Below are 25,182 nucleotides of genomic sequence, written 5' to 3' on the forward strand. Positions count from 1 at the left end.
GCAGGCCACAACATAATGGATTATTTAAAAACTAAACAGAAAATTGAAGGCTCATCTTGCCCTTTTATCACAGTAAAAAAAGACGTATGGTATGTACAATTTCGGTTGAACTATTTGTTTAATTTTTTTTTGCTTAGCTGAAATGAGACAAATCTGTGGCTAGTATGTACCGAGTGGATTATTCTCATTTCATATAATCCTATAATGCTGCATGTGCAGCGCCTGCAAAGTGCTTTTCTGCCTTCCTGGTAAAATTAATCCCTGCTAAACAAAATTCTACAAACTTTTAAAAGATTAATTCACATTAACCGAAACTTCAATGTTGCTTATAACAATAATCTGTAGTGCCTGAAAGTTTAAATTGGAGACTAAACTAATAAAACATTTTTCCTTGAGAAGAATGACATGCTATGATTATTAAATACTTACCTATTTCCCTATTAAGAATCTTTTCTTCCCTGTTACCAACAGGTTCAATAACTTTTAAAAAAGCCTGAAAAAGTCTAAGATCACATAGCCGCCTTGTTTCATCGAAAAATTCCTCCCGTTCTGCTTCCTGTGTAACACTGACAAAAATGTATGAACTTTCATCTTGCAGAAGATGATACAGAGGATATTTTCTAGCTTCCTTGAAAAGTTCATGCTTAATAGTAATCAGAGTGGCCTCACGGAGGCACTCTAAAGTCAATATCATTCCATTAGGTAGAAGACAGTCCACTAAGATCCTAGGGGGCATCAAATGAATGCCCCATAATTCACCAGAAGATGGTCTTGGAGGCATTGTTCAACTTTCCTTCCCACTTTTAGATCACTGGTCTTCAGTGAAAAGGTTCCTAAAAAAAAAAACAAAAACAAAAAAAAAACAACTCTCAGATTAGAAAGAAATCTAAATTTACAATCTGAACTATGGCAAAATCTGTGGTCAACATTACTGGGATCTTTGCACTTTAGGTATATTTTATACTTAACATTTTTGGACAATATACACATTTTTTGTTGACGAGCAACACAGGAGTTGAATATAATCAAGGGCAAACAGCAAAATGCTATCAAACTAAACAATTTCTCCTAAATCACAAGAACAGGGTTGAATGTAGCACCCAAACATACAACATTAGTAATAATTTAAAGTAAGACTGTCAGTGTCCTATTAAAGTTTGATTTTGACACCAAAACCGTCCTTCAGTCTAACATCGTATTTCTTCTCCACTTCTCCATTCATCATTGAAGTCCCAACAACATTGCATAACCAGCTACTGCCAAAACAAATAAATAAGTCAATTTGTCAATCATTGAAAAAAGACTGGCTCAAAACAGAAATGCATGCTGATGAAATATCCTTGATGTATTTAAGTACGGATGTACAGAGTTCTTGGTCAAGAAAAATTGGAAAAAAGTGGCACATTTGACATTCTTTTAAAAAAGCACACATTTTTCTGTGCCGTTTCCCTATTCTCTTGCACTGGTTATGGATGAAGCCTTCAAATACCAACTCATGCTGTTTAGACAATGAGGAATACATGATAGTGTACTGTAATGTGTGGTGGATAGCATCTTTAGAGGACCATAATGCTTGTTGTTTTTTTTTATAATGATGAACACCATCTGTAGTGACATACTAAGCCAGTAAAATTTAACTGGGATGCAAACACACACTACTTAAACAAAAAAGCTTATGAACTTAATAGAAAATGTGGATCCATATGAATTTCCAGCCAAGCAATGAACAAACATTGCAACAAGTTCACATATATACACAAACACACATTGAGAATCTCTCCTTTTTGGATTCAGTGCACAAATTATATGCAAGTTTAAAAGATAAAAATCAATCAAAGAACACAAAAGATTTATTTATGGCACAAGCTCTTCAGATTTACAAACCAGCAATCTGTGAGAGTAGTCATTCTAGACAAGGTAAGCTAACCTAGTTTGTGGTACTCCTCCATCTTCCCTTATATGCAGTTTTGTGAGAATGAAGGAAAGGTGTATATTAGTTGATGAATTTCCATTACTGTTTAACTCATCAATGATCATTTACAAAACTAGATCCTGTTGCTGGTTTATTTCTTAATTACTTTGTTTTTTTAAATATGCTATAAAATGAAGAGAGGGGCTTTAATAATAAAAAAATTGTTTAACAACTTGCAGTTTTATAGGTCAACTTTCTCTAAAAAAAAAAAATGTCCTGGGTATGATGTTAAACTGCATCCGGCCCTGCAAGCAGTCCTCCAACTTGCAGAGAAATCATGGGGGTTGTTGGCAGGATTGGCACTCCAGCCACTGAAAAAAAAACTTCACACAGCAGTGAGACGACAGAAAGGACTCCTTTTTGCTCTCCGCAGGAGTAGCTCTGCTGCAAGGCTGCTCACATCATAAAGGGGATGGGGGAAGGCCCTTGGGAGTCCCATCCCCAGAACAGTCGAAACCGTTGGAGAGCCAGTGTAGTCAGGCCTAATGGGGATCAGAACTGGTGTGGTGCTGAGGCTTCACCCACAGCATCCGTGTAGTAGCTTGAAATGTCTCGCCTCTCCAGCATGATGATCATCTTACCTCTGCTGTTGGAGGAGCTGTGTAAACTCCGCATTTCAGTGGCGGCACTCTCCAAGGTGCGCAAAACTAGGACTGGTCAGATCTTTGCAGTCGGATACACCTTTTATTGGTTTGTCGCTCTGATGGCTGTCATACTTGGTGAGCAGTTGTTATTGCAGCTGATCCGTTTCTTCCGATGGCGTCAGGTGTCACTCATTTCAATGAGTGTATTTTGAGACTCAGATTACATCACACCTTGGAGGCCTTGTCTGTTGTCTCAGTGTATGCTCCGACCATGGTGAGAATGTCTTGGTGAGGGAGACATTTTATTTGCAACCTCACTTGGTTGATGATTGGTGCCTGCGAGGTGACACTCCTCTGGTCATGGGTGACTTCAATGCAACCACTGGCACTGACAGAGCTGCCTATGAGGATTGTTTAAGTCCCCTTGAGCCCATGATGAAAGTGGTTCTATGTTCCTTGACTTTGCAAAAGGTCATGGTTCCAGTGCTCTGAGCTGCAACTATATATAAAACTAGCAAAATACCCGCGCTTCGCAGCGGAGAAGTAGTGTGTTAAAGAAGTTATGAAAAAGAAAAGCAAACATTTTAAAAATAACGTAAGATGATTGTTAATGTAATTGTTTTGTCATTGATATTGAGTGTTGTTGTCATATCTATCTATTTATATATATATATATATATATATATATATCTGTATATCTGTATATATATATATATATATATATATATATATATATATATATATATATATATATATATATATATATATATATATATATATATATATATATCTATACATATATATACGTATTTACTCCTGTACCACGCGCCCTCGTGTAAGACGCGCACGCTAATTTTTACAAAGAAAATTGGGAAAAAATCTTTTTGCCCGTGTATGACCGCATTGTGATTGTATAGAGGCGAGTGAGGTTGAAGTAAGACACAGGCGTAAATAACTGTAATGGAGAATAATTATGTCTCATTTAATTCTTTCTGCACATGATACAGTATATTGTACTAACTGTAAGCAGTATCCCTACTGCAGAGCGTTCAGTGTTTGTCACACCATGCTGCGACAGGTGGGAATCACAAATAGCCCTGTGAAATGAGAAAAGAAAGAACCGTATAGAGACAATCGGTAAAGGACTGTAACGGCAAGTGGAAAATTATTGTGCTCACCAGAATCCAGTTTAATCATCATCTTCCGATTAAGCTGCTGGATTCGCCACCGCTACTGATGTCCCATACGGTGTCGTCTTCGCTTACCCATAAGGTGTCGTCTTCGCTTCCATCGATGCTGTTGGATATGCTGCACTTTTTGAAGCTTTTTACAATCAATTCCTCTGGAATAAGCTTCCAAGCAGCGATGATCCAGCCACACATCTGCGCCAATGTTGGGGCTTTCATTTTGCCAGTTGGCGTTGTTTCGTGTACGCTGTTGCAGCCCAATCGGTGTACATTCTAGATACATGAGCCTTAAACGGTCGATTAATGCAGACATCTAGAGGTTGGAGGGCGAAGTCATGCCTCCAGGAATTACCACTTGATCTGTTTTCCCATCTTTCAGTTTTGCTTTAACACCTTTAGTTAAATGGCCACGAAAGCTGTCCATGACTAACATGTTTGGCATTTTCAGGAGACTGCCCGGGCGACGTTGCACACACATTTCAGCCAATCGATTACGAGATCATTATCCATCCAACCCTTTTGTTGAGCTCTGACAATGATCCCAGGAGGAAACTTCTCATTTTTCGCAAGGTCTTCCTTTTAAATATTACGTCACGGAGGTAGTTTCTTTCCATCTGCAAGAATTGTCAACATCACGGTACACGCTGCTTCTCTCTGCCTCCCATGCATGCGGGACACTCTTGTCTCCGACTGCATTAACAGTAGTGTTTGAAGGGTTCTCAAAATAAACTGGTGTTTGATCAGCATTACCGATTTGCCCCATTAAATACATTTTCTGCTGCCTCAACTGAATAACGTGACTTTTGGAAAGCTAGTAGCTTTTCTTCATATTCGCTTTGGTAGGCGCGAAATGCTGCGTCTGGCGTCTTATTGATAAGCCATTCCTTCTCATGAAGCGCGTTACCCATCCGCGCTTGCTTTGAACTGAGTGATTGGTATTCCACGTTCTTTCGCTATATCACGAGCTTTCACCTGAATCATTTCCGTGGACACTGCATATCCAAGCTGACGCCTGCCTTGAATGTAATCAGTGAGTGCAACTTCAACTTCTGGGAACTGGGCACGTTTTCCGCGAAATGCCCGTCTGTTTATGTTGCAAGACGAAAGTTTTTCTTTCTTCTTTCGCCAATCTCGAACACAAGACTCTGGAACATCATACATGCGACCTGCTGCCCGATTTCCTATCTTCTCTGCTTCCAAAATCACTTTTAGTTTCTCTCCCGCCGTGAAGGAGCGTAAACGCTTGCTGCTATCCATGCTGAATGACAGCACCAAACTCTACCGTATTCCTCGTGTATGACGCGCACCATTTCCTCGTGTATGGCGCCAGCACCTGATTTTCTAATGCTCATTTTCGGAAAAAATGTGCGTGGTACAGGAGTAAATACGGTATATATATACATATATATATATATATATATATATATATATATATATATATATATCTATATCTATATCTATATCTATATATATATATATCTATATATCTATATATATATATATATATATATCTCTATATATATATATATATATATATCTCTATATATATCTATATCTCTATATCTATATCTATATATCTATCTATATATCTATATCTCTATCTCTATAGCAAAATACCTGTGATTGGCAGCGGAGAAGTAAAAAGAAAAGGAAACATTTTAATAATAACGTAACATGATTGACAATGTAATTGTTTTGTCATTGTCATGAGTGTTGCTGGCATATATATATATATATATATATATATATACACACACACACACTGAAACATATACAAACATATATATATATATATATATATATATATATATATATATATATATATATATATATATATATATATATATATATATCCACATATATATATATATTAGGGGTGGGACTCGATTAAAAAAATTAATCCAATTAATTAGACGATTAATCGTATGTAATCGCACACGTAAATTTGCCCCAAATCGCAAATTTTTTTTTTAATTTAAAAGGGTTTTAGTGGGCGACAGAATCAAATAATAGACATGTACATGAATATTGTAAACTGAAGCTGTTTTAATTTCTGAAAAAAGCCCTTTAAACTGCATTTGAATTCAAAACAGAAACAAAAATATCATCCCTGGTTAAAATTGGGCAGACTTAAAAATAAAGTGGTAGTTTAAGTACTTTAAGTAGATTTTCAGAATAGTATTGTCTTTAAATAATAATAACCAAAATTTCAACATAAAGTACAGTTTTTCTTCTTAAAAAAATAAGTCAGAAACATAAAAGGTAATTTGACCAACTTAATCTTTAAACTCTGAGTAACCTTAGCCAAAATTATTTTGTACATTAGGCTAAAACAGTGTGATCATTGAACATTTTATAATTAGATGTAATTAGAATTACTAACGGTCACGGAAGTCCAATGATCCCCAGTAAGAGCCACAAAGTCTGCTTTCTGTAATGCATCTAATTTTGCTTGCTTTTCAGTGTGCACAAAACCATGCTTTTATCAAGGCTTCGCTCGGGAAGTCGAAATGATCCGTCGTAGGAACGCGCTTTATTCCGACTCTAACATTTTTGTAGCTGTGATGTGTGCATCAGTGTAATGGATGTACCAGGAAATCATGCATTGACAAAAGTTCCCGTTTGCTTGGAATTGAAAGTGTGATTAAATGCGTTATTTTTTTAACGCGTTATGGAGAACATGCATCGAAGCTTCTCAGCTGTGCTTGTGCTAATAAAGGGAAACATTTTAAAAATAACGTAACATGATTCTGCGTTAACCGAATATTTTTCATACGTCCCAAACCAAGAAGATGAAGGTAAAATGAATAGGATAGCGTGTACATACTCAGTGCATCCCCTCTCGGGAATCGAACCTCGAATGTCCGCATTAGAGGCGATGACTCTACAATTGCGCCACAGCGTGTGGCTTGTCTATGCGAGAGTATGTACTGTAGATCGGGATTTATATATACATTTAAATATATACCCGCGTATCGCAGTGGAGAAGTAGAAGTTATGAAAAAGAAAAGGGAACATTTTAAAAATAACGTAACATGACTGTCAATATACAGTATTTGTTTTGTGAGTGTTACTGAGTGTTGCTGTCATCAAGGATTTGATTATCATTATTTCTTTCAATCAGGTTTGTATTTGTAGGATGTGTTGTGTTCAAGTTACATTCCGTGTTTGTCAATCGTTGTAAAGATGACAGGTTTCATTCATTGATTCGTTTCTTACTGCATCAATAAACAGCTTGTCTTCTTCTTTATCTGAGACCTGACACACTGCATGCACAGGTTTTTTTACACTGTCTTCCTTTAGCGGGACATTGACTTTTTCCACCGTGTGCTTTGTTTCCACAGTAGCAGCATTTATGAATATGCCTGTATGTATCAGACGCTTCATATTTTTGCTGCCTTTTCAATTGTGTAATTCGGTTTTGTTCAGCTCTTTGGAACTGTTGCCTTTTATCTGTGCACTGCGTCAGTTCACGTGAGCCGCTTCGGTGTACATGCAGCGAAGTTCCCCAGTTGTGCTGGTGCCATCTCGTGCTATGTCCATGGCTGTATTTAATGTTACCTTAGTCCTGGCACTTAAAACTTTCTCTCGCAGTTTCGCTGAGTTTGTGTCAAACACCACCCTGACCATCTCATCTTCCTCTGCATAAGCACAGTCCTTAACCCGTGAATATTTAGTAGGAGTTTTCTATTGGATTGCCGCTGACGGACAGCCTTATATGGGCAGGCACTAAATTACAAACGCCAGCGGCAGCTTGTCTATGAACTTAATTTAAAGTGTAGGTTTACATCGTGCTTTGTTTCGAGTAGCAGAACTCATCAATATAGTTGTATATGTCACTCGCTCGCTTCTTATTGTTTCGCTGCCTTCTCAATTATATAATGCATGTTTTCTTCAGCGCTTTTTGGAGGTCTTCCTGATTTTCTACGTACTGCGTGATTACGTGGGAGGCGTGATGATGTCACACGAAACTCCGCCCCCACGGCGTTCAAGCTCATCTCCATTACAGTAAATGGAGAAAAACAGCTTCCAGTTATGACCATTACGCGTAGAATTTCGATATAAAACCTGCCCAACTTTTGTAAGGAAGCTGTAAGGAATGAACCTGCCAAATTTCAGCCTTCCACCCACACGGGAAGTTGTAGAATTAGTGATGAGTGAGTGAGTGAGTGAATGAGTGAGGGCTTTGCCTTTTATTATTATAGATAATCTTGTGACAAGACTTTTCATAAGATTTCTTCATATTATATATATATATCTATCTATATCTATATCTATCTCTATATATATCTATCTATCTATCTCTATATATATCTATCTATCTATCTATCTCTATATATATCTATCTATCTATCTATCTCTATATATATCTATCTATCTATATAGGGGGTTGTTAATCAGTTTCAGCTGCTGTGGTGTAAATGAAATTAACAACAGATGCACTAGAGGGGCAACAATGAGATGACCCCCAAAACAGGAATGCTTTAACAGGTGGAGGCCACTGACATTTTTCCCTCCTCATCTTTTCTGACTGTTTTTTCACTAGCTTTGCATTTGGCTACAGTCAGTGTCACTACGAGGCTGATACCTGGACCCTACAGAGGTTGCACAGGTAGTCCAACTTCTCCAGGATGGCACATCAATCACGTGTCATTGCCAGAAGGTTTGCTGTGTCTCCCTGCACAGTCTCAAGGGCATGGAGGAGATTCTTGGAGACAAGCAGTTACTCTAGGAGAGCTGGAGAGGGCCATAGAAGGTCCATAACCCATCAGCAGGACCAGTATCTGCTCCTTTGGGCAAGGAGGAACAGGATGAGCACTGCCAGAGCCCTAAAATGACCTCCAGCAGGCCACTGGTGTGAATGTCTCTGACCAAACAACAAGAAAGACTTCATGAGGGTGACCCAAGGGCCACATGTCCTCTAATGGGCCCTGAGCTCACTGCCCAGCAGCATGCAGCTCGATTGGCATTCGCCATAGAACACCAGAATTGGCAGATGCACCACTGGTGCCCTGTGCTTTGTACAGATGAGAGCAGATTCACCCTGAGCACGTGACAGAAGTGAAAGGGTCTGGAGAAGCCATGGAGAACATTATGCTGCCTGTAACATCATTCAGCATGAGCAGTTTGGTGGTGGGTTAATGATTATCTGGGGAGGCATATCCATGGAGGGTCACACAGACCGCTACAGGCTTGACAAAGGCACCTTGGCTGCCATTAGGTATCAGGATGAAATCCTTGGACCCATTGTCAGACCCTATGCTGGTACAGTGGTTCCTGGTGCACGACAATTCCTGGCCTCATGTGGTGAGAGTATGCAGGCAGTTCCTGGAGGATGAAGGAATTGATACCATTGACTGGCCACCACACTTTCCTGACCCAAATCCAATAGAACACTTCTGGGACATTATGTTTTGGTCCATCCAATGCCACCAGGTTGCACCTCAGACTGTCCAGGAGCTCAGTGATGCCCTGGTCCAGATCTGGGAGGAGATCCCCCACAACACCATCTGTCATCTCATTAGAAGCATGCACCGATGTTGTCAGGCATGTATACAAGAACACAGGGGCCATACAAAGTGCTGCGTACAATTCTGAGTTGCTGCAATTAAATTTTGGCAAAATGGACTAGCCTGCCACATAATTTTTTCACTCTGATTTTTGGGGCGTCTTTGATTCATAACTGAATCCTACTTACGCACATATATACAGACATAGCCTGCAGCTCGGTTGCCGTGTGAGGCGGAGTTGCGTCACCCATCACCATGCCTCCCACGTAGTTGGCTGCCTGTCCATATAAGGCCGTCCGTCAGCAGCAATTCAATAGACACGCTGCCGCTACCAGGCGTTTGTCATGCCAAAGACGAATACGATTTTCGCGAGATACAAGTTTAGTGAGAAGACGCAAGGTATAAATGAGACTTTTGATCACTTTGTAACAGAGTTAAAATTGCTGGTGAAGGACTGTGTTTATGCAAACGAAGATGAGATGGTCAGGGATAGACTAGTGTTTGGCACAAACTCAGCAAAAGTGCAAGAGAAACTTTTAAGTGCCGGGTCTGAGCCAACATTAAATAAAGATGTGGACATCACAAGATCGCACGAGATAGCAAACCTTCGATGCATGTACTCCAAGTAGCTCATATGAACTGACTGTGAACGCAGTACGCAGACAACAAGCAAAAGCTCCAAAGAGCGCTGAATAAAAAATGCATTACACAATTGAGAAGGCAGCAAAAGAATATGAAGCGAGTGACGCAATACAAGCATATTCATAAGTGCAGCTACTGTGGAAACAAAGCACACGATGGAAAAATGCAATGTCCCGCTAAAGCAGTGCTTCTCAATTATTTTCTGTCATGCCCCCCCCCCAGGAAGAAGAAAACATCTTGCGCGACTATAAATAGTATCATTTGTCTATAAGATTGTTATAAGTACACCTCTGCATAACACTGTATCCTTATTAACGCATAAGAGAATAAAAAAAGAAAGAAATATGGACCAATTTACAACAAAGAATAGCTTTTTTAAATGTAACAGAAAAGATTTGAAGTGCATTCTAAATTCAAAAAAAATTTAAAAGAAAAATAAAAAAGCATGTTCCCCGAGGTCAAACGCACCCCCCTTGACGGAGCCACGCGCCCCACTATTTGAGTAACACTGCGCTAAAGGAAGACAGTATAAAAAAAAAACCCGTGCATGCAGTGTGTCACGTCTCAGATAAAGAGGAAGACGAGCTGTTTATTGATGCAGTAAGAAACGAATCGATGAAAGAAACCTGTTATCTTTACAACGATTGACAAACATGGAATGTTACTTGAACACAACACATCCTACAAATACGAACCTGTTTGAAAGAAATAATGATAATCAAATCCTTGATGACAACAACACTCATAACATTCACAAAACAATTACTGTATATTGACAATTATGTTACGTTATTTTTAAAATGAGAAGTAGTGTGTTAAAGAAGTAATGATAAAGAAAAGGAAACATTTTAATAATAACGTAACTTGATTGACATTGTCATTGTCATGAGTGTTGCTGACATATATATATATATATATATATATATATACACTAGCAAAATACCCGAGCTTCGCAGCAGCGAAGTACTGCCTTAAAATTTTTATTAAGAAGAAAATTAAACCTTTTCAATAATTATTTGTTAAGGATCTCTTTGTATACCACATTGTGAGCTCGGCCCTCCAGTTGTAATATGACCAAGCTGTGTGCTGAGCTTACTCTTGAGCATGCAATGTACAGCTGGCCATGTGAACAGTAATCTTATTTCAAATCTCAAATCTGCTGTAATAATCGTTATGAGTTTCATGGTTTGTTTCAATTATGACAGTATTTGTATGACTTGTGTTAAAGAGACATTCGGCATCTATCAAGCTTTGTAAGTATACAACCTGTTTCATCGATAACTTTACATCCAGCTTTTGAGAGTTTAAACATTCATAAACATCAAAGTGTCCACTACTGAAATCGTCACCTGTCAATCTAAGATGTTTAAGAGGCATTGGCGGTTGTCAAAAGGTGTAAAATATTTGGCCATTTCGGTACACTTGAAAGCAACAACCGAACAATTCACCGGCACCCATCAACTCACATGCAGATGCATAGGTGAAGAGCTTAAGCATTTCATTCTTATAGTGCTCCTGTGTAGAATAATTATCTCCTGTACCGTCATTAGTCCACATCTTGAACCTCTCCCAGTCATTCAATACATAAGACACAATGTTCCTCAAGAGTGAGCCTGATATGGCCGTGCAATATGTAACAAAGAGAATGGAAAAGGTAGATGCCGTCTCTGGGCATGGAAACCACTCGGTAAGTGACAGTGATCACCTCGATAGACATGTTAATGGGGGTACGGTTGGAATGATAAAGGAAATGGGTACTTGAACAATGTAAAGTAAGTCTAAAATACCTACACAATAACTATAATGGTAATAAAAAAACAATAAAACAGCGGAGAAGCCGTGGATTAAATAAAACGGCTGTAGTTATCAGCAAGGAGACGTGAATCCTGTGGACAAGCAAGGAAGGGAATGTAGAGACTGGAGCGACGGACGGCCTTATATAGGCAGGCAGCCAACAACGTGGGAGGCATTGGGAGGGAGGACCCAATGCTGACTCACACGGTGACCAAGCTGCAGGCTATGGACGTATATATGTACGTAAGTAGGATTCAGTTAGCATTGGGAACCCGCGTACCAAATTTCTTGAAGATGGGCCCATAAGTAACAAAGACCGCTGAAAAGTTCAATATGGCGGCCAACAGTGGCACCATACTACCGAAATAAGTACCAAATTTCAGCCTTCTACCTACACAGGAAGTTGGAGAATTAGTGACGTTGGAAAGTTCAATATGGCGGCTGACAGTGGCGTCATACCACCGAAATAAGTGCATTACATTGGTTTAGTTTAAGCAGGGAAGCCGCCTACCAAATTTCGTGAAGATGGGGCCATGAATAAGAAAGTTCAACATGGCGGACGTTGTTGACCGTTATGACCGTTACACGTAGAATTTCAAAATGAAACCTGTTTAACTTTTGTAAGTAAGCTGTAAGAAATAAGCCTGCCAAATTTCAGCCTTCTACCTACACGGGAAGTTGGAGAATTATTGATGAGTGAGTGAGTGAGTGCTTTGCCTTAATTAGTATAGATAGCCTCTAGCGCCGACGTCCGAGGTTCGATTCCCGAGAGGGGGTGCACTGACTATGTATGCCTGATGACCCCAAAAGTAAGGCGAAACACGTTTCGCGTACTCTTTGCATTATTTCACAGTAAAACTATTTCAATATATATATCTATACTAAAAGGCAAAGCCCTCACTCACTCACTCACTGACTCACTCACTGACTCATCACTAATTCTCTAACTTCCCGTGTGGGTGGAAGGCTGAAATTTGGCAGGTTCATTCCTTACAGCTTCCTTACAAAAGTTGGGCAGGTTTTATATCGAAATTCTACGCGTAATGGTCATAACTGGAAGCAGTTTTCTCCATTTACTGTAATGGAGATGAGCTTCAACGCCGTGGGGGGCGGAGTTTAGTGTGACATCATCACGCCTCCCACGTAATCACGCAGTACATAGAAAACCAGGAAGACTTTAAAAAAGCGCTCAAGAAAACATGCATTATATAATTGAGAAGGCAGCGAAACAATAAGAAGCGAGCGAGTGACATATACAACCATATTCATGAGTTCTGCTACTTCGGAAACAAAAGCGATGTAAACCTACACTTTAAATAAAGTTCATAGACAGGCTGCCGCTGGCGTTTGTAATTTAGTGCCTGCCCATATAAGGCCGTCCGTCAGCGGCAATCAATAGCAAACTGGCACGGGTAAATATTCACGGGTGAAGGACTGTGCTTATGGAGAGGAAGATGAGATGGTCAGGGTGGTGTTTGACACAAACTCAGCGAAACTGCGAGAGAAAGTTTTAAGTGCCAGGACTAAGGTAACATTAAATAAAGCTATGGACATAGCGAGATGGCACCAGCACAGCTGGGAACCTTCGATGCAAGTACACCGAGTGGCTCCGCGTAAACTGGCGCAGTGCACAGATAAAAGCAACAGTTCCAAAGAGCTGAACAAAAAGCGAATTACACAATTGAAAAGGCAGCAAAAATATGAAACGTCTGATAAGCATATTCATAAATGCAGCTACTGTGGAAACAAAGCACACGGTGGAAAAAGTCAATGTCCCGCTAAAGGAAGACAGTGTAAAAAACCCGTGCATGCAGTGTGTCAGGTCTCAGATAAAGAAGAAGATGAGCTGTTTATTGATGCAGTAAGAAGCGAATCGATGAATGAAACCTGTCATCTTTACAGCGATTGACAAACACGGAATGTAACTTGAACACAACACATCCTACAAATACGAACCTGATTGAAAGAAATAATGATAATCAAATCCTTGATGACAGCAACACTCAGTAACACTCACAAAACAAATACTGTATATTGACAGTCATGTTACGTTATTTTTAAAATGTTCCCTTTTCTTTTCTACCTTTTTAACACACTACTTCTCGCTGTGATCGCGGGTATATATATATATATATATATGTATATATATATATCCCGCTCTACATACTCGAATAATGGATATTTTATTCGCCATCAATGATTGTTTTGGTAAAGCCATACTCAGTGTATTCATTAGATGAGCGGTAAAAAGTAAGAGCGAGGGAGGATGACTCATTGAGGCATGCAGGCTGTAGTCGCGTCAACTCTATCTGAATTGCGATCACATTTGAAAAATATATCTTTTCAAGTTCTATTTAGTCCATATGTGTCAAACACAAGGGCCGCGGGCCACATCCGACCGGCGTGTAATTATATCCGGCCCGAGATCATTTTATATACTGTATTATTGTTATTAAAGCCCGGGTATATGAAGCGCTGGTAACACAATAAACTACAGATCCCATAATGCAGCGCTTCAGCTGCCTTGCGAACACTTACCGCTTACTAGAGTTATTGCGCACTGAGTTTGCACGGCGCTTTGGTGACTTTGAAGAACAAAAAGTCCGTCTACATGCGTCGAACCTTGTGCATGTTTGGTAGCACATATCTGTGTGAGAAGCTCTTCTCAGTGATAAAGAATAACAAAACAGCACACAGGAGTAAGCCTCACTGATGAGCACCTGCAATCCATCCTGAGAATCTCCACAACACAGAACCTCACACCAAACAGAAACAAACTTGTGGCCAAAAAAGATGCCAGGCGTCCAGCTCTAAAATGACATATGAGCAAAGACAACTGAATGATTAGATTTTTTATTGCGTAAGAGCGGAGTCAACCGTTTTAACAAACAGCGTATTGCACTGATACTGAAATAGCTGTATGTGTATATATGTAGATATGTATGTATATGTATATATATGTTTATATGTGTGTGTGTATGTATGTATATATATATATATATATATATGTATTTGTGTGTATGTATGTATATGTGTGTATATATGTGTGTGTATATATGTAGATATATATGTATGTATATATGTGTATATGTATAGATATGTATATATATATATGTTTATGTGTGTGTGTAAATATATATATATATATATATATATATGACAACAACACTCATCACTCACAACAGTGACAAAACAATTACATTGACAATCAGGTTACGTTATTTTCAAAATGTTTCCTTTTCTTTTCATTGCTTCTTTAACACTACTTCTCCTCTGGCCTTGGTATTTTGCTAGTATACATATATATACACACACATACATGTATATATCAGCGCTTCCCGATTCATTTTACCCTTGCATCCCCTTGGTTTGAGACGTATGAAAAAATATGCGGTCAACACAGAAAGACAGATCAGCAATTGAAGCTTTATGAATAATCGATACTTTATTCACCATCAATGATTGTTTTGGTAAAGCCATACTCAGTGTAATAATTAGATGAATGGTAAAAAAGTAACAGCGAGGGTGACTTATTGAGGCACGCAGGCGAAACCACAATAGCACGCGGGCTCGATGTAGTGCGCGTCTACTCGATCTGAATTGCGCAATCACATTCGAAAAAATATATCTTTTCAAGTTCTATTTAGTCGACACAAATATCTTTGGTTGGAATGCAAGGCAAATTTACTCTTTACATTTCTATGGTGAAGAAAAATTTATACAACCAGGCACTGCTCATCACTTGTCCAATACAGTTCCCACAGTGAAGCATGGTGGTGGCAGCATCATGCTGTGGGGGTGTTTTTCAGCTGCAGGGACAGGACGACTGGTTGCAATCGAGGGAAAGATGAATGCGGCCAAGTACAGGGATATCCTGGACAAAAACCTTCTCCAGAGTGCTAAGGACTTCAGACTGGGCCGAAGGTTTACCTTCCAACAAGACAATGACCCTAAGCACACAGCTAAAATACCGAAGGAGTGGCTTCACAACAACTCTGTACTGTTCTTGAATGGCCCAGCCAGAGCCCTGACTTAAACGCAATTGAGCATCTCCGGAGAGACCTAAAAATGGCTGTCCACCAATGTTTACCATCCAACCTGACAGAACAGCAGAGGATCTGCAAGGAGGAATGGCAGAGGATCCCCAAATCCATGTGTGAAAAACTTGTTGCATCTTTCCCAAGAAGACTCATGGCTGTATCAGCTCAAAAGGGCACTTCTACTAAATACTGAGCAAAGGGTCTGAATACTTAGGACCATGTGATATATTAGTTTTTCTTTTTTAATAAATCTGCAACAATTTCAAAAATTATTTTTTTTGTCTGTCAATATGGGGTGCTGTGTGTACATTAATGAGGAAAAAAATTAATTTAAATGATTTTAGCAAATGGCTGCAATATAACAAAGAGTGAAAAATTGAAGGGGGTCTGAATACTTTCCATACCCACTGTATACATATATGACAGCAACACTCATCACTCACAACAGTGTCAAAACAATTACATTGACAATCATGTTACGTTATTTTCAAAATGTTTCGTTTTCTTTTTCATTACTTCTTTAACACACTACTTCTCCACTGCGAAGCACGGGTATTTTGCTAGTACTGAATATAAAACAAAGAAAATAACAACACAGCTAAAAACGCAGCGACAAATTTCGGCAAAAGTTAAATGCTTGTGTCATGAGCGCGGCGGCTATGCAGTGTCTGCAACGGACGTGGCCATCCACCGTGCATAAGCTACCTTACTGACATTGGTGGGCGAAGGAGCCACCGATTCTTTCTCTGCCCAGTACCACCACAAGCCTACAGCCGCCCCGGAGTACTGCTGCAATAAATTATTTCATCGAAGTGAAAAACGTTTAATAACGTGCATTAACTCCTATCATCATAAAAATGATATCACGTATACATCTCAGTATTTTAGTTATTCAGAGAGCTGTAATATCACGAATGTAATGGATTCTGTGTCCAGTTGGAGGAAGAGAGCCGGTTTAAGAAGCAAGTAGTGATTCACACACATAGAGCACATACACTGTGTGCACAATTATTAGGCAAGTGAGTATTTTGACCATGTCATCATTTTTAATGCGTATATTCCAACTCCAAGCTGTATTAACTTGAATGCTTATTGGATTTAAGCACGTCAGGTGAGGTGTATTTGTGTAATGAGGGAGGGTGTGGCCTAAGGAGATCAACACCCTATATCAAGGTGTGCAGAATTATTAGGCAGCTAGTTTTCCTCAGGCAAAATGGGCCAAAAAAGAGATTTAACTGACTCTGAAAAGTCAAAAATTGTAAAAAGTCTTTCATAGGGATGCAGCACTTTTGGAATTGCTAAGATATTGGTGTGTGATCACAGAACCATCAAACATTTTGTTGCAAATAGTCAACAGGGTCGCAAGAAACGTGTTGAGAACAAAAGAAGCAAATTAGCTGCCAAAGATTTGAGAAGAATCAAACGTGAAGCTACCAGGAACGCATTATCCTCCAGTACTTTCATATTCCAGAGCTGCAACCTACCTGGAGTGCCCAGAAGTACAAGGTGTTCAGTGCTCAAAGACATGGCCAAGGTAAGGAGGGCTGAAACCCAACCAACACTGAACAAGAAACATAAGTTGAAACGTCAAAACTGGGCCAAGAAATATCTGAAGACAGATTTTTTTCAAAGGTTTTATGGACCGATGAGATGAGAGTGACTCTTGATGGACCAGATGGATGGACCTGTGGATCAGTAATGGGCACAGAGCTCCACTCCAACGTGGAGGTGGGTACTGGTATGAGCTGGTATTTTTAAAGATGAGCTAGTTGGACCTTTTTGCATTGAAGATGAACTCAAAATCAACTCCCAAACCTACTGCCAGTTTTTTGAAGACACTTTCTTCAAACAGTGATACAGGAAAAAGACCATGATTTTTATGCAGGCCAATGCTCCATCACTTGCATCGAAGTTCTCCACAGCGTGGCCAGCCAGTAAAGGCCTTAAAGATGAAGGAATAATGACATGGCCCCCCTTCCTCATCTGACCTAAACCCTATCGAGAACTTGTGGGCACTTCTTAAACGCTAGATTTACGGGGAGAAAAACAATACACCTCACTGAAGAGTGTCTGGGAGGCTGTAGTCACTGCTCCACAAAAAGCTGATCGTCAACAGATCAAGAAACTGACAGACTCCATGAATGGAAAGGCTTATGACTGTTATTGGAAAGAAGGGTGGCTATATTGGTCATTGATTGATTGATTTAATTTTTTGAAATGTCAGAGATGTTTATTTGTAAATTTTGAGGTGTTTGTTTATTATTCTCACTATAACAGATGAAAATAAACAAGTGAGATGGGAAAATTTTCATTTTTCCTTTAGTTGCATAATAAATCTGCACACTAATAGTTGCCTAATAATTGTGCGCACATATGTATTCCCCTGATGATGTTCACACTCACATTTCCGTTGTGAAACATTCAGGTTTCAGGTTTATTAACATTTTGGATTGACTGATAGCACTGTGTTTGTTCCATATTAAAATTAATCCTCAAAAATACAACTTGCCTAATAATTCTGCACTCCCTGTAGAAGATCAAATACAAAACAAAGCATTTAACGTGCTACTTTAATTATGATGTGATTTGAGAAACTGGTTAATTAAACGATTTTAAGATGAAGTTTATGATGTTCTACTTTAATGACAAAATAAACGTGATTAAAGTGGAAATGTCGAGATTGAAGTTGACATTTCGTGCTTTTTCCCCCACTGTATGCCTTTTCTTCTCTGTACCCTAATAACCTTTCATATGACACTCAGACAGTGGGCTACAACTCGCCTTTTCACAGCGACTTTAATATGCGACTTCTTTTTTATTTCAGGCGTTCTAACGAAACATCCTACCCATCGAAATGATCTACTCACTGATACTACGCATGCGCAGACCAAAATTACGCAACTTAGCCTTACTACATTAATGCATTTATTACAGTTTACTGCATAGGTATTTGTGGTCAACATTTTATAAATTGTATATTTTGCATGTGTGACTTTTAATCTTGCACAGGCCATTGTATCCATGCACGAGTAATAACCGTCTTGTGAAATCTTTGCATCAGGCGGTGTCTCTTTCGGCCATTAAATGATGCATATATAATAAATTGAGAAATATTAACATTTCCATAAATTTGATAGACGACTTCTAAATCCAAAATGTTAAATGATGACATGGTATAACGTTATAAGTTTAATGTTACGACTTACAATAAACTACGGTAGGATACAATGACAAAGTAGGACAAATCATCAGAACACCGGCAATGTGCGATTTTGTGAAAGTGAGCTTTCAAGTTTCTCCAACACACTATGTCACTCGATCAACTTCCTTTTGTTGATTATACCACAGTTTATTTGAACAAATAGTATGTTTTTCCTTGCCTCCACTTGGTATTCGCTGAAAATCTTATTTTTTTCTCATTGTCTTTTCACAGAAGGCTGAGCTTACGGGCAATTTATATTGATTTGCATATTTAAAGAGGCGTAATTCTGGGAGGAGTTGGGGCGTTACAGAAAGCATGTGCACGAGCGTTACATTTCACGCTGATCAGGATTTATGTAGCGGAAGAACTTGGAAGCTGGAGTACGCACAGATTCTTGCATCTGGATTTTTCTGTGCTTAAGCACATTTCGGCTTTTGTGCTTATGCCATGTTATAGTGCGAGTTCTACGCACGGCGTTATACATGAGGTCCCCCGGTTATTCACAGAAACTTGGGTTTCTAAAATGGCATGTACACACCTATTTCCATTAGAGAAACTGGGTTATTGGAGTCTTGACAAACCTAGTAACAGAAATAGATTTCTTTGCAATTTACCAGATTTGTAAACCATGTAAACCCTTAAATGGGTTATTGTTAAGGATTTTGTAGTCTGTACATGTTCTTTGCACTCTGTTCGCCTGCTTAGCGTCGCACACACTGTCAGCAGCCGTAAGCAGAATGTGAAGAATCCACAAGATAAATTTCCTGAGGAAATTATTTCTTTTCTTGGATGAAACAATCTGTCTCAATATTTTTAAAAAATCTCTAAATTTATGTTGGTCACCTGAAAGTGCTATGATAATCTTAGAAGTACTATTTCAAAAGCAAAAAGGTAATGCATGAACTGTAATGTGAATTAATTGGTTTGATTGTTTTTTAGAGTAACAAGTATCCTAATGCAAGACGTTTTATTGAAGTAAAAATACTTGCATTGCTATTATTGCAACAGCATTGGGTGTAAGGCAAGAAGCACACATACTGACGTGCTGCTCCTTTGTTTAGTTCAACAGCACAGCCAAGTAGACAGTGTGCTGCTTCCAATCTTGTAACAGAAACATATTATTAATAAAGTGTCAGTTTAATGAAATATATTTATAAAACCAAAGAAAATCATCAGTGGTTTCATGCCTGTTTTTGGATTCACTGTGGCCAATGATAATGTTTAACTCTTTTTTTTGTGCAGTTTAATGACACTGGAACTTATTGCTAAAGGAGAACTCGAGAAGATTATTTGCGCATGTAATTATAGATTTTCAAGAAACCTGGTTTCTGCCTTAACTGGGTTACCCACCTTAAACCGGCAATGTGTGTGCATGAGACATGCTGACAGTGAATCACAGAACCATGTTAAAATCAAGTATAGACAGACCAACTAATGTCCCTCTTATAAGCCCTGGAACTAAGCAATGCCTGTCAAAATGGCAATCATATTAACAAAAAGCAAAAAAAAAAAAATATATATTTTTATCCTTTTAATTTAAACACAGATATATAACCATTTCCCTTTATCTGTTACAGTAAATACTGTATATAAAGGCTTTACTTCCACATTTCTCTGAGATTCATTTACTGTCAAACTTGCTAAAGTTCGCATTGTTTCCTCTTAGGCAGTTTGATTTCTCAATACTCAACCATAATGTTACTACAGATCAGGCTGGAGTTAAAAATCTGAAAATGAAAATCACTACCATTTTTGCAACCTACATTAAAAAATGCTTTAGAGATGGGTCAATTTACATATTAGAGAGAGAGAGAGAGAGAGAGAGAGAGAGAGAGAGAGAGAGAGAGTTTTCTTCTGCCTCAAAGAACATTCAACCATTACAGGAAAACAAACATAACACAATTAAGCCAATCACTATTGCATACTTTTTGATTATTAATTTAGGGTGAGCCAACCAGCAACTACATAAAGTAACATTTTTTAAAACTACTTAAATCTAAATAAAGGTCGGGGGCGAGGAAAGGTGGTAGGCCTGAGACAATATTCAATGAGATTATCAGCTGCCGATTAGCTGGCCACATTGTCATTGTGAATAAAAATTTTTGATTGGCTCCAAACATTTGGAGAAATTTACTAAAAAGGACCAGACTGCAGCCATCACTTTTTTTTTTTTTTTTAAATTTTGCACACCTCACAAGAAAGCTGTCAAGCACTGTTAAGGCCGGAGTTATACTTCACGTGACGCATGCTGCAGCAGACGCTCCTGCTACGCAAGTGTTGTAGTGTTCATACTTGCGTGCATACTTTACGTAAATCTGGAGGAATCCACCAGGTGGCAGTGCGAGATATTATCACGGTGAGAACATGTTCGGCTTTGCCGTGTTGTGAAATGCCTAGAATACCTATTAAATTCCGATGACACCTTACCACAATATCTCTGAAAAGGATGTTTATTGATTAAATCCATCAATCCAGGGACGTGTCAATTCCAGCAAGCATTGGGCACGAGTGAGAAACAGTCCCTTGACGAGGCCTCAGCTCATCGCAAGGTGAATACAAGCACACACATACACTAGCGTCATTTTAGCGGCACCAAATCCCCAAATCTGCATATCTTTGGAAGGAAACCGGAGCACAGTGTGGAGTACAAGCAGGAAATACCAGCAACATAACTACCTGCGAGACAGCAGTGCTATCGCTCCACCACCGTGACACCCCCATGTGTGTAATTATTCCCCCATGTGTGTAATAAACAGTATTCATTATTTAAACGAAATTATATGTAAAATGTAACATACACACTTTAATGCATTTCATCATAAAGTGATATCAAGCATAAATCTAAAGATTCTAAATGTGCAGAGAGTTGGAATATCATACATTTAATTTGTTCTGTGTGGTGATCTATTGCTGCTTTTCGCTGCTGTCAGGTCCAAGAAGGTCGTAGCGATTAAAAACTGGGATGACGTTTACGATGGTCTGCTTTAATGATAAAGTAAACTACGAGATTAAAGCCGAAATTTCCACTTTAATCACAAAATACAAGTTTTTACTGTGTCCTTTATTTTTTTCTCAGTGGTTCAAATATAACGCTATACATTATGTTGCTGTTGTTAAGTTGCAAAAATAAAAAAGACGACACAAAAGATGATATGTGAGACTTTTAAAATGTATCGTGTCATTACGTTCGGGAACTATCTACATGTGACATCATTACGTTCGGGAACTATTTATCTAATATTGTTTCTTCGTATCAGTATACTGCTGCTGCATTATGTGAATTTCCCCTTGGGATTAATAAAGTATCTATCTATCTACATGTGACAGAAAGCCTCTATGCCGATCCTACGGGATGGATGCTTCGATGTGGTGAAGCAAAATGCCGACAAACAGATGCATTCATGGTGCTTTTATATTCAAGCGTCGCATATTCCCAAACGTAATGACACGATACATTTTAAAAGTCTCGCATACCATCTTTTGTGCCGTCTATCTTTTTTTTTTTTTTGCAACTTCACATCGGCAGCATAATGTACAGTAATCCCTCCTCGATCGCGGGGGTTGCGTTCCAGAACCCCCCGCGATAGATGAAAATCCACGAAGTAGAAACCATATGTTTGTATAGTTATTTTTATATATTTTAAGCCCTTATAAACTCTCCCACACTGTTAACATTATTAGAGCCCTCTAGACATAAAATAACACCCTTTAGTCAAAAGTTTAAACTGTGCTCCATGACAAGACAAAGATGACAGTTCTTTCTCACAATTAACACTAGAATTACCAGAGCCTACGAAAAAACTCGTAATTCCGTCCCACCTTAAACTGCTTCTTAAATCCCTTCACACCTCTCCAGCGTCCTTTGTCTCTAAATGTGCTGATAAAGAGAAGCTGGCTATTCCATCCCCACCAATTTAGAGCGTGCACAACTTCTCTCAGCTCATGCCTTGATTGAGTATCTGGGAGTGAAGTGGAGATTTAGAGTGAAATAATAGATCGTTGTTTGGAACACACGCATTTCATGTCTGTTCCGTTTCTACAGTAATCTGTGTCAACACATTGTTAAAACAGAAACTTTTTTTATATTCTAGTAGTAGATGACAAAATGTAGGCATAAACTATATAATGTATGAAGCCTGAAGTCCAAATAGCAAAGAAACATTTTCACAAGAATAACACAATTGCACTTTTATTCAAACATATAACTGCAGAAAGAAAAAGCCGCCTTAACATGCGACATTGACACCAGTTTACTATAACTGACTCCGTGGTTCAATAGATACAGCCCCGCTTGGAATCAAGGGTCACGGGTTCGATCCTGCCCCTCCCTTTTGAGAAGTAAACTGTTCTTAGTCTTACTGTTTTAGAATAAAAACATACATTTGATTTCAGTCTGTAACAGCCGGTGCAATTTATGATCTTTGTAAAGGTTAGCTTTTTTTTTTATTCACTTTTCACTCTCTCAGTGCGTTCAGAATCAATCCATACAACCCCATCTGACACGGCTGTTTTCACTAAAGACGCTATAGCTCTGCAGTGTACCACGATGCATACTAACGCCCCGGTTCTGACACACAAACGCTGGCGAAGCTGCCTTCTTCGTATCTCACCGTCACTTGCTTTTCTTTTTATTCAGTTTTATTGAGTGTTCCTGCCAGTCCCGCATGTTGCTGTATGCTTTTCTTTTGCACCCAGGACATGCAGAAGAAAGAATGGTAAAGACCAACTTCGGCGCTATATGCAATCATCAGACACTCCCCATCTGCCCGTGTCGTTCAAACACAGGAACATATATTGGTGTAAAAGTATAACAAAAGTGCACTTTTATTCAAGTGCACTTTTTCCATCGCCTTTTCCTGTAAGAAGCAGTGTACACACTTCTCTCTATGCTGTGGTTTCTATTACACACCTGAAAGAAAGACAATATATGTGAAAATATAATCGCACTAATGCAATATTATTTGAAAACGAACAGCGTCAGATCGGGTGTGAATTTATGCAGGAACTGGAAATTCTCTGATGCGGGACCTTCCCCCAGGGAAGAAAGTACAGTGTCAGGTGCTCATTCAGTGTAATAGAAACCATAGCACAGAGAGGTGTGTACACGGCAACAAGTACGTGTCGTAAATGTAGGAAGGACGGTCCTTGGGTGTGTGGGAACTGTTAATATTTGAATGTGATGATTTTATATAGCACGGAATGAAAATCTTCACTTCTTAGCATTGCACCATGCAAGATGTCGTATCAATCGCCTACTGTAACTTGCTTTCTTTTTCCTCGGTTATACAGGTAGTTTTGAATAAAAGTGCACTTGTTTTGTTTGCGAAATGAAGTGTCTGCGTGCACTTTTCGTGGCATTACACGTGTATTTTTTGAGCATGCCCGTTTGAGCAGTATAAAAGTATTGAAAAGTATAACAAAACAACGGGCAGATGGAGAGTGTCTGATGATTGCATATAGCGCCGAACTTACTGCTCTTTACTATTCTCTCCTCTGCGTGCCCTGGAGTACAAAAGAAACAGAATACAGAGCGCTATAGCTCTGTGCTGTACCACGATGCATACTAACGCCCCCACCGGTTCTGACACACAGACGCTGGCGAAGCTGTCTTCTTCGTATCTCACCGTCACTTGATTTTCTTTTTATTCAGTTTTATTGAGGGTTCCTGCCAGTCCCGCATGTTGCTGTATGCTGGATATGTTCATATGTATTGTCTCTTTCTTTCAGGTGTGTAATAGAAACCACAGCATAGAGAGAAGTGTGTACACTGCTTCTTACAGGAAAAGCGATGGAAAAAGTGCACTTGAATAAAAGTGCACTTTTGTTATACTTTTACACCAATATATGTTCCTGTGTTTGAACGACACGGGCAGATGGGGAGTGTCTGATGATTGCATATAGCGCCCGAAGTTGGTCTTTACCATTCTTTCTTCTGCATGTCCTGGGTGCAAAAGAAAAGCATACAGCAACATGCGGGACTGGCAGGAACACTCAATAAAACTGAATAAAAAGAAAAGCAAGTGACGGTGAGATACGAAGAAGGCAGCTTTGCCAGCGTTTGTGTGTCAGAACCGTTAGTATGCATCGTGGTACACTGCAGAGCTATAGCGCGTCTTTAGTGAAAACAGCCGTGTCAGATGGGGTTGTATGGATTGATTCTGAACGCGACTGAGAGAGTGAAAAGTGAATAAAAAAAAAAAAAGCTAACCTTTACAAAGATCATAAATTGCACCGGCTGTTACAGACTGAAA

General features: G+C 39.0%; 1 protein-coding gene across 1 annotated transcript in view; it reads right to left on the reverse strand.

Annotated features, from left to right (window-relative positions):
- The window catches only part of pik3ca (phosphatidylinositol-4,5-bisphosphate 3-kinase, catalytic subunit alpha), a 93,368-nt gene that overhangs the window by 57,766 nt on the left and 10,420 nt on the right, over nucleotides 1–25,182 (reverse strand). Inside the window, exon 2 of the mRNA XM_039758728.1 lies at nucleotides 430–833. Within this exon, the coding sequence (XP_039614662.1) occupies nucleotides 430–781 (352 nt within the window). The 5' untranslated portion in view covers nucleotides 782–833. The remainder of the gene's footprint in view (nucleotides 1–429; nucleotides 834–25,182) is intronic.

The sequence above is a fragment of the Polypterus senegalus genome, chromosome 1 (assembly GCF_016835505.1).
Source record: "Polypterus senegalus isolate Bchr_013 chromosome 1, ASM1683550v1, whole genome shotgun sequence".
In the NCBI taxonomy this organism is placed as follows: domain Eukaryota; kingdom Metazoa; phylum Chordata; class Cladistia; order Polypteriformes; family Polypteridae; genus Polypterus; species Polypterus senegalus.